The sequence below is a fragment of the Gallinula chloropus genome (assembly GCF_964237585.1).
Source record: "Gallinula chloropus genome assembly, chromosome: 17".
In the NCBI taxonomy this organism is placed as follows: Eukaryota; Metazoa; Chordata; class Aves; order Gruiformes; family Rallidae; genus Gallinula; species Gallinula chloropus.
In genome coordinates this window covers 8512541-8523733 of record NC_140102.1, presented here as the reverse complement: position 1 = coordinate 8523733, position 11193 = coordinate 8512541, and the positions used below count along the sequence as shown (strand labels likewise).

Here is an 11193-nt window from a genome sequence, read left to right as displayed (position 1 = left end):
GGTCAATATTTGCCTTCTAAAATAATTAATCTCAATATACATGAAAACAAGTAAGATGTTATCAACACATTCTGAATTGCTACCAAATATCTGGAGAGCTCTTATATTGTAGTCAAGGACTGAAGAGAATTCAACCCCTTGAAACAAATATCCTGAAAAATGACAAATTTAGCTCTCTAGTCAAAACTATTAATCAGGAGAACCAGGTGGGAAGTTGAGGTTTCATATGCTGACTGGCTCAGTGATAAATAATAATTTTTAGTGACTTTGGCAACAGTTGCTCAGGATGTTCTTAATTGCACGCATGATCTGACTAGTTAGCATTGGTCCAGATCTCAGTATTTTTGACTTCTGAGGTGGTAATCGAATGGGAAGGAAAAGGAGATAAGGAATGGAGAAAAGAAAAAAAAAATCCATTTGTCCCAAAATTAGCTTTGCCAGAGTCCTCATATTTGTGACAAAAGCAATGCACCCCTTTCTTGGTTTTTATAGTAAAGTTGTCTTTAAATCCAACAAAGTAAATATAGTTTTCTGGAGAGAGGAAAAAGAAACCTCAGAATGTTACATAGATTTGATTGATATTATTTTAAAAAGTTGTTCCCCGGGGAAAAAACCCAAATGGAAAATCCTTTGTCTAACAGTACTGAAGACCAGAGGGAATGTGCTAGTAATTAGGCAGACAGAAAATTTATATCCTTTAGATGTATGCTTGGCTCAGTTACACAACACTGCAAATTCAACAGATCATGATAACCTTGCTGCAGGATTACAGACGGCACCAGGGCCAGGCAGTAAACCCATTGTTATTGCCTAAATCCAACAGGTAATAAGGAGGGTGCAGGGAAAGCAGCTGACGACGGCTGTTTAAAATACGTTCCCATCCAAACATTTCCTTTCTTATCTGCTTGGTTTCGTTTAGGAGTCAGAGAAGCCTTTAAAAACCAGAGGGAGCAAGAGGCCAGAGTGGAAGATCCTTACTGGTGCTGCGGTCCTTTTCCACGAGAGGCGAACACGCACACACTCACACACACACAATGTCACACACAGGGAGGCGAATGGCAGACAGTGAGAAGCTGTTGTTATCCTTTCTCCTGCTCCCATCTGGGACTGGGCAGCAGGGAGGCTTTGAAAGACAACACGGCGTTTGTGGCCCAAGTGCCCTTCCTTGCTTTGCTCGTTCCCAGGAGGAAGAACCCAACCTGCAAGGCCTGGGTGACACACAGAGCAGTCCTGGCGCACGCAGACTGCCCAGCACAGGGAGCCCGCTTCTCATGTCGGCAGGACCACGGCAGTTGGGCCTCTGATTCCTGCTGGACACACTGCTGGCCAGAAGGGCTGGGAAGGGACATGGGAAAAACCGAATGATCCTGGACTGACTGTACTTTTTCACAGCACAACAGGTACACAACAGGTTCGCTGGACAGATGCACGCACAATGGCTTTAGCACTCTCTTGCATGAAAGAAATCCGCTCTGTGGTTGTGGTGTTAGGTCGTAGCCAGTTCCCGCCTGTCGGTTCAGAAAGAGTCTTGATGGACTGTACAATTCTTTTCCCTCAAGAATAAGGCTGCAGCTGGTTTTTGGCCAAAAGAGAAAGATGAAAACAGAACAAACCCAAAACAAGAAAAGGAGAGTGGCCGGCTGCTGCTGCTGCTCCTTCTTTGTTGTTATTTGAGTCTTCACAGTGCTCCTAGCTTCATGGCTGGCTGAGTGAATGGCTCTTTATTTTTAATTAATTTTATTTTACACTGAAATTTCATAGGTTGTTCCACCAACTCCAGACACCTTCTTAACGTTTGAGTGTCTAGCAGGGCTGACTGGTGTCCCCTGGGAACTTGTTGTTGAACCCAACCTGGATATTCCTTTTGGCTGTCCATTTATTTTACTGTGAGGTGTCTTCAACTGCATGTCATCCCTGCATCAAAAGAATACCAAAATATGCACTGTTAGTGACAGAAGTGTGACAGCAGAATGGCTTCATTCAGGATAAACAATTATCCCTGTTACCCCGAGTCCCAGCATTGCAAAATATCCAAGCATGGGAGCAACCTGGTTGAAGCCAATATACTTGATGAGAAGCCACTGAAATGGTAGAATTCACTCGGCCATTAGGTTAGTGGATCAGACCCCAGTAATATTTGTTCATTTTATTACTTGCTTAAATGCTTTGTCGAAGCAAACTAATTGCATGTGCATTTGTAGGATGCACCACCATTGACCTTAAGCCAGACCGTGTCTTACAATCAGAAATAAAACACTCAGAAAAAAACCCCAAACTTCCCAGTTAAATATCCAGTTAAACAGATTTATGCTGCTCATCTCTGAAAGGCATAAGAGAGGTGAAGCGTAAGACTTTTTATGACAGAAGACACAAACTGATTCAAGTCAGGAAGCACTCTACGATGCCTGTAATTAAAGACCATATTCTGGATGGACTCTTTAAAAAGAATTTCCTTTCTTATAACCTACTGGCAAGGTGCACAACAGCCTTTCCTCAAAAGATCTCTGAAACCCAGGCCACTACACACTAATGTGGTTCGTGCCCAAGACTCACAAAGTAATTAGAAAAAAGCCTACCAAAGAACTCGTGTATGTTCCAGAGGTGTCAGAACTGGGTCTGCTGTATTCTCACATCTTACTCTGCACAGTCTGAAGTTTAACTCTGGCTGATGCCAGCAGCAATGGCTGGGAGCTAAAATACTTTCCCAAAGGGAACACTGTCTGCCTGCAAACTGAGGCAGCCTGAGCTACTCCACACCACTCTTGACTTTTTCTGGAGGCCAGAGGTTTTGATGAACTAACTGTATTCCAAAGGCAATCTCTTTCTTTACATGTGTCTGCAAAACAAACCAAACTAACCTGGACCTTTACACCACCCTCAACAGGCTCAGAATAGCTCCAAAACTAAAAGCACTTTTTATTTGGCAACCTGACTGCTGTATCCTGGAGCTGGAGCAACAGGTCCATCTCAGAGCAGACTGGCTTCTGCTGTGTGTTTAAGCTGTGCCTGCACTAGAGAAGGGAGTCGTGGGTATCTGAACCAGCAAAATACATGTACATTAAAAGCCCCAAACAAAACCCATGGTTTTGTAAAATGCTGCTGTGACCCCAAACAGCCCAAATAGACAGGGACAAATTTCACATTTGCCTCACCAAAGTGCTATAAAAGGTCCTAATTCAGTGCTGAAATTCTCCTGAAGAAGAGAGTTGGACTCTTGAAACAAGATAGGAAGGAGCTGGGGGCTGTTAGGGGAATGGGAGATGGGAAAGTCATCTGTAGTGTTCCTTATGGAGAAAATGTGCTGGGTTTACAAAGCACAGAAAGCTTCTGTGAGGTTTCCTTCACTAGGTAAAAACTTCACATTTATTAAGCTATTAATTTATCAATCTAGGTACTGGACTTGACTTTGGGAACCTGAGTAAAAAAGATCCTCTGCAGTGGTACCATATGTTTGCAACTTTCATTAACATCTGATGGGATCTGTAGCTATTTTAATAGCTAGACCACTTTTGCCAAACACTATTTTTTATTGCATCATAGAGCTGAACTGCAGTGAACTTCCAGGTTCTACATTTTAAACAAAGACAATGCAAAAGCAGTGGGACTGACAGGCTTACAGCATAACCAAGAACCAGAGACCAAGGCAAACAGCTTTTCATATTAGCATCTTTCCTACAGTAGCAGCTGACACATCCAGGTCTCAAACAGAGGACAGAGAGGCAGAAGAAAGTCCACAGGTCTTCTTTCACTGAAACAAACCCCTTTCTTTGCTAAGAATGAAAAGGAAAAGATGGCTGACTACCTCCTGAATGTTAGTTCTTCCACCAGCAAACAAATAATCGTAACATCTACAATTCACTTGAAAACACTGAGGAATAACTTGCTGGCATTAAATTTCAAGAGACTTACAATAATGGTTCTCCTACATTTCAATAACTTCCCCCAAAATGTTGGATGCTATTGGAGTGTGAAACTTGGGACCTTAACCAGAGGACAGCACCGTGCAGTGAGTGCCAGAGCAAAGAAAACCTAGGTATTTCTGAAGAACTCCAGGCCCCAGCTGTCTGGGGGACCATGTAGCTGTTTTCAGACTTTCCAAGCCCTATAGTCTCCAGAAGAAAGGAGGCAGTGAGGCCCTAAGGTAATGCCGAGATGGTCTGTGCTTTTATCACCAGCTCTGTACTATGGGACACTCAACACAGCTGAACACACAGCTCTGTGCTGACACAGCTTTCAGGACTGCTCACAGCCCGTTTCCCTTCATGCAGGATACGTTTGCTCATGCCATGATCCCAGCTTTGCCTCTGTGTCCAAGCAATGGCTGGGCCTGGCCTCCCTTTAGGCTGCACACTAAAACAGCTCAATCCTTTTGTGCATGATGGGAGGGATAATCTGCATCCTGCCTTGCAAATAATCATCCAGTTCAGCTAAGACGCTAAATCACTACGAATCCTACAACTTAACTGACCACCTGCAGTTCAAGTTACAGCAAACGTGCAAACATTTTGTCATGATGAGGTTGCTGTGAGGGTGTCACAGAACTGAAGAGCACCCACAAACCTCCCACCCTTGCTGGCCTACAGCAAACATGTAATAGGGGTCATGCCTCCAGTGAAGTGCTCTGCACTTGCTTGCAAACAAATTCCCATTGCTAAGCAGCACCTAAAGCAGTACATACCTTTGTGCTCCCACTGATTGCACCTCTGTGATTTCCACAGTGTTTACAAATGAGACAGCCTTCGGGCCTCCATAAGAAGGTGACCTAGGCATCCCTGTGGGGGATGACGGGACCTGGTGGCCCGGGGATTTGTAGGAGCCATTGCTCACCCTGCCCTGTAGTGCTTGATGGGACTGGACATTATTATTGGCTAAATCAGCTTGCAGAGAAGTTGTGGAAGTCCTTGGTGCTCTTGTCATTGCACTTGAGAGTGAAGACACTGAGGACTGCAGTATAGGGTTCCTTGTGCTAAAACTGGTCGCAGCCATCAGATTGTCTCTAGATCCATATCTCATTGCCATGCTGCGTGGGTCTTCAGAGAGTGTGCTGACTTGCTGAAGGCTGTAAGAGCTAGGGGTGTCATAGACACCTGAGTCTGCAAACACTGAATCGGGGTGTGAGTGGAGGAGCTTCTCCCTCTCTTCCATCTCCTTCCTCTCCTGGATGGATGCCATAATGGTTTTGGAAAGGTTATCATAGCGGACTGGCGAGGGGTCTCGCTGATGTGGGGCTGGACCCCCCAGCACTGGGCTGAAGCTCTGTGGTGGTTGGCGTTGCAGCTCGCTCCCCCGTAGATGGCACATTTTGGCTGATAAATATGGGGAGTGGTACCCAACGGAGCTGACAGCAGAATGGGCGACGCACTTCCTCCCCGAGGGTGACATGGGGTTTAGCAAACTGTCATATGAAAGACTCCCATTTCTGTTTGACAGGGAATTGGGAGAAAAGATGCTTTTGTAAGGGGTGGAAGCCACCCCTTCAGACTTTATTGGATGAAGGGGCACTTTGTCTGTCCCTCTCCTGCCAGCAGATTTCAGGCTCAGGGACCGTGAATTGATGGCAAAGGAATCTATCTGGAGTGGGGAAGACTGATAGGTCTTATGAAGGGAGCTCTTGCGGTAGCTGGGGATGTCCAAGCTGGGTTCAGACTGGTAATCGAGGCTCCTGCCATCCTCTTCTATCAGAGCCCCTTGACTGTGTCCCTCCTGCATGGTGATCTAAAACAGAGGTGAATATGAGAAACACAAGCTAATGATATGCAAGTACAGGTTTGCTCTCCATGGTGAGTGCATGGGAAGAAAAAAAGCTGCAGGTCTTCTCTTGGACTCTCAGTCTAGCTATGACAGAGTCATTACCAGGAATCACTCCTGTTCAGCACATGGAAAAGCACCTTAGAAGCATGGAGGAGTTATTCATACTAAGTGCTAAATAACAGACAGTAATAAATATGTCAATACATGGACACTGAAAACACAGACGGAAAGACCTAAACTGAGACTCAAGTCTCAGTCAAGGTAAATCAGATTGCAATCTGGTAATACTACCCTTGGAAAAAACACTTCAAGTTTTCTTCAAATAGCTCTTGAGTTGAGGGATGTCTGGTTTTACATGCTGAGTCAGGAATACTTTAGGCTTCATTTCAACACACTGGGGACCAGCACACTCTTATCCACTTTACTCAGAGCTATGAATATTCAGTGATTCTGCATTTCTGGTTATAGGTCTTCAAAATTAAGCATCCAAGCTTAATTAAAGCAGAGAGGCTCCTTCCCACCATTTAGGCAACAAAATGAAGCAATTTTCTCCTAGCTTATTGCCTGCGTAGGAGAGAGCAGCCACATCAGAGAAAGAAACCTAGGCCATAATTTATTTATGTGCATTGAAAACAGATAGGACTTCACTTTGTTTTTCTCTGTGGAAGATTGCTTACAGTTCTGTTCACTTACAATACCATTCTGCGCTAAGCAAATTATGTATACTGGTTTTTTTAAGGAAGATTTTGCCATAATGCATAATAAATTGGCTACACTGGCTCTGTAAAAAAAAAGAATTACTATCAATCAAGTATTTTATCACAAATGCAGCCCATGCAGTTGTTCTAATTTCTCTTAAAGGAAAATGATCCAAAAAAGTATAACTGGTAAAAGTTCTGAATTTTTCTCCAAGACTATTTCTTTGAGCTAGAAGATAGGGAAACAGGCAAAACCGCTACCTTCTAGGTCATGATACTAAATTTGGCCTCCTCCAGAAAAACAAGACCAAGTGACAGCCTGTAAAGGAGAAGGAGAAAGCAACAACGTAGCTTGTATTTGTGGTACTTATCTTCGAGCCTTGATCCCTCTTCCCTAATAGCTTTCACTGCTCAAAAGCAGAGTTGGCAAGCTGGAGAACTGATACAGAAGAGACATGATATTCCTCACACCAGTCTCTTTGCCTCTGTACCTTATACTTAGATATGGCTTGGCGGACGGCACCAGCTTGCCAAGCGAACTCAGTTTTATAATATTCCCACTTGACTACTATAAAGTTGTGACTACTCTAAAATCGAATGAGTCCACAAAGCTGATAGTGTGCACGCCAGTCAGCCTATAGTAACAAGATCTGTTTAGGTCAGGACTGAAACAGCAACCCTCGGAGTGAAGTTGCTGTACCCTGTTATCGTCTCAAGCACTGCCTTATCTCCTGGCTTAATCGGCACCTATCCTGTATCTATATTGCATCTGTGTCTACGTACTGAATGAATAAAACCAACTTGCCTTCCATGGCTCTCTGATTTCTGGCATCATAACCCCAAATACTCTCTCTTGCCCAAACAGCTCCAAATTGCTAGCTGATGGCTGTAAATAGAATGTTTTGAATTGGATGTCAAGCCATTTTTCATGTAATAAAGTGAAGATGATAGGATATTAAACTTTTTTGATATGGTTAACACACTGTTGTTCTTATGTTCCCCTTCATAAGTCAACATTTATTCATTCTCTGGATAGATACTAGAAACGTTTTCTTCACCATTTAAGGAACATTCTGTCTTATTCCAGTGCTGCTGCAGTCAGTTATATATCTCTACTATTTTTTTTCCTCGCTTATATCACTCCCATCTTGTTATTGTGGGGGTGACATTAGAGAAGCTGATGAAATGAATTGTAAGAAAACTTCAGTGTGGTATGTGTATTTTAAGGGTATCTCCCTTATGAAGATTTGGATATATATTGCAAATATACAAGTTAGACCACTGATTTTTGATCCGCTTTTCTTAGGTCCCAGGAGGTCAAGGAATATTTGCAACAAATCCATGAGAAATAAGTAAGAAATATAAGTCCATTAACAGTGGGCTCAGTTTTACAGTCTGCTTCCAAAGGAAACCATGTAAATGGTTTCCAAACTCCTAAGCAGAAGAGGAAACAGTCAAAATTTCTGAGCAAGTCTCTCTAATTGTTTGGACCTCAGTTTCCTTGATAGGAGGAAACAATGCCAAGTGTTAGGAAGGTTTTTTTTCCCCATTATATAACCCAAATGTGCTGAGAAGGTGCTAAGGAAGGTCAAACATGAGGAATCTCCCATTAATTTTAACTAAAATATCTCTTGAGATGCTTTAAATGTTGTTTCTGTTTGCAAGCAGACATCCTAAGGAATCACTGAGCACGCTGGCTGTTGGCTAAAGGGTCTGATCCAGGAACACGCTAAGCATGCCCAGCTCCCTCTGAAGTGAAGGGGAGTTGGCATCTGTGTCGGGAGAAGCCAATGGGAGGTGACACTTCTCAGCATCTCAGGGTCAGGCTGAGACACCGGTAAAGCAGCAGTGCATGCCTGTCAGCAGGGCAGATGTGTCAAGCTCAACAGAGGAAAGCTGTGAAAGCAGATGTGTTTTCATAAGGAGCACAGTGAACACACACGCTGTCGCACAGTAATGCCGAGCGTTGGCATTTACGTGTACACTCTGTCATTCACTAGAGCTCCACAGTGGATTATCCTCAGCTTCCTGTTAGCTGGGAGCAGATTCCCCCATGCTCACTCACCTGCTCAGCTGTGGCATGGTAGTGGACTTTTGGATTGTTGCTAAAAGCTGGTCGGTACTTGTACATGGCAGGTGTAGGAGGGCTGATCAGTTTGGGTGAAAGGCCACCTTCTGTGAAAGAAAAAAAGAAAGGGCTTTCTATTAAACTGCACAGGCAGAATGATATCCTCCCTAACTCCCTGCTATCCATGGTCATCTGCAAACAGATCTGTTCTGGGAAGAAAAAAATCTGCAGTCCTTTTGTGCAGAATTCCACCAAAATCAGTGGTGACCCTGTGGAAATAACAGCACATTACTGCCAGATCAGCAATCTAAAGAGAAGGTAGAAAATATTAACTGGGGTGATAGACATATTTTGGTGAGTAGTAATTTTGCCATAATTTGAAATGCTAGATATTTGGGTTGAAATCAGCTAGCAGTTTTCTTCTGGGGAAAAAGAAAAAAAAAAGGAGTTTCTGTAATAGTATCAAAGCTTTGATTTCACATTTTCATAAATCAAATAATTCAGTTTGAAATGCCTAAGCATTTAATGCTAATATTTCAGGTTCTGTAGTTAAAAATTGTATTTTTCATTTAAAAATTGATCAAAAATTTAAGAAGGGCTTTAAGAACTCTGTGACACTGAAATGAAATATCCAACCTAGGCTTGAATGGTCCACTTCAAGCTGATTTTTCTTCTTCCTGTTGTTTATCCCTCTAGCTCAAGCTCTTGTAAATAGGAAAAACCTTTCACCCAAATCCCATTACTGTTTTCTAAGGATACCAGAAGCCTTTTAAAGATGTTGAAATATTTATTTTTATTAATTAAAATAAAACATTGATTATGCAACTATACCTTCACTGGTCCCCAGCTGCCCTTTTAGCTCAGAGTACTTGCTTGGGTCTCCTTTGGGTGGGAGAGGTGGTTGTACATCCATACTTTTATCCTCCAGACCTTCCAGGCTAATTTTCGACTGAAAATGACCAAAGAGTCAAACATTACCCACAATTTGGTTAAATAACAGCATGTGACAGAGTGCCGGATGTACCACAGAACAGGAACTACCTATACCTATAATGGGAAATATGATTTCACATCCACTGCAGACAAGGACTGTCATGTGTATGATTAGCATTGTCATAAAAAGCCAGTAGAATTTTAAATGCACTACCCAAGTCTACTTGGCACGCTAAACAACATCATCATCATCCTGCTCATTAATATGTAGTAGAAGACAATTGTGTTTTCTAGCATTTTCTGTCAACTTCCCAGGCAGCTCTCAGCAAGCAGCTATCCAAGTAACTATGCACCAAAATCTTGCAAAGTGGTGTTTTATATGACTGAACAAATCCTTCTATTTTATGGCAATAGAAATTAAAACAAAATTAAGAGGAGCAAAGAGAATTCAGCTTCTCACCCAATATTATGTGCACTGGACCACAAGCCTTATTGCAGTCCAGAAGCTCAAAACCCTATTTGAAACAGAATGGCTGACCTGGTGGTACAGGCTGACTACCATCTGTTAGGTTAGTTAAGATTAATTTGAACACCAGAGGTTGCAACTCTTGGGATAGAAAGTAACTGTTGCAAAGAACAATCACCTCTTCCAAAAGATGCCCAGAGAAGTTCTATTGTAGAGCTGCAGAAGGGCTGTTACTGGAATAGGAGCTGCTGTTACTGAACCCAGTTTACTTTCAGAGAATAAAGTCTATGACAAAGAATCAACCTCTATAATTGTCTCAAAATAATGGATCATCTCAAAGAGATTTTCAATGAGAAACTCATTCCCAGGCTTGATAATACTTAATCCATGACTCTTCAAAAGCAGCACTTGAGGCTGCCTTACCTTGCTCCGGTTGAGGTTGGCTTGGATTCCATTGTCACTGATCTTCACTGTGATCTGTCGCTCAGATAAATCAGGTCTGAGGAAAGGTGGCTTTACACTCACAGCTTGCTTTTTCTTGGGCTCAACTATGTACCTGATAAATTGTTCAACAGTCATCATTAAAATAAACAATAACCTAAGAACAAGGCATGGATACAAGAAAAACTTCCTATTTCCAGGGTATGATTTAAGAATAGGTCAGAAAACAGGTAAGCAAACTGTTCATGTCAATGAAGATAACAATTAAAAAGCAATAAAAAGATCAATTTTTTCCTTGTGAGCAAAAGGAGAGGATGCATTAAAAAAAATGCCATTTTTGAAGCACTAATGGACAAGAGTGAAGTTCACACAACGAGAGAAAGAGAAGCCTACCACCAATGGAAGTGATTTACTAGATCCTACCTAGCTAACATGAAACAGCTTCCCTGTAGTGGAAGACAGTGGCTGGGGGAGTAAGACCCAGCACATGGGGAGTTAACATGGAGGAGGTGATGTGCTGTCAGTTCTAGCTCACCCCTACACTTTGGTGACTTTTTTCTGTAGCGTGTTTAAAGTGTTCAAACAAATGGAAGTAAAAGAAACAGACAGGTCTACAGGAAGCAACAAATCTAAAGGGAAATGGCTGACTTTAGGTATCTAATTTCTTTTAGTGGACTAGGATTCTGTAAGTGCAATTGGGCAGTGGCTGTACAATGCATAAGTATCAATATACACACAAGCTTTCTCTGTTTTATCTAGTGCTCAGGACATTCTAGTAGTGACAGCTCAGTAGCTTTCATTATACTGGACAATTTGAACAGATCTTCACAAAACAC

The 11193-nt window shown here is 42.4% G+C and overlaps 1 protein-coding gene across 2 annotated transcripts in view; it reads right to left on the bottom strand.

Annotated features, from left to right (window-relative positions):
- Positions 1-1742: 1742 nt before the first annotated feature.
- The window catches only part of ZDHHC8 (zDHHC palmitoyltransferase 8), a gene marked incomplete at both ends in the record, with an annotated part of 111449 nt that continues 101998 nt past the window's right edge, over positions 1743-11193 (bottom strand). Inside the window, 6 exons of one of the 2 annotated variants that reach the window (XM_084272205.1) lie at positions 1743-1914; positions 4679-5715; positions 8515-8624; positions 9349-9466; positions 10340-10472; positions 10781-10822. In XM_084272205.1, coding sequence (XP_084128331.1) covers positions 1743-1914; positions 4679-5715; positions 8515-8624; positions 9349-9466; positions 10340-10472; positions 10781-10822 — 1612 coding nt within the window. The remainder of the gene's footprint in view (positions 1915-4678; positions 5716-8514; positions 8625-9348; positions 9467-10339; positions 10473-10780; positions 10823-11193) is intronic. The other variant, XM_084272206.1, reaches the window with a different exon arrangement.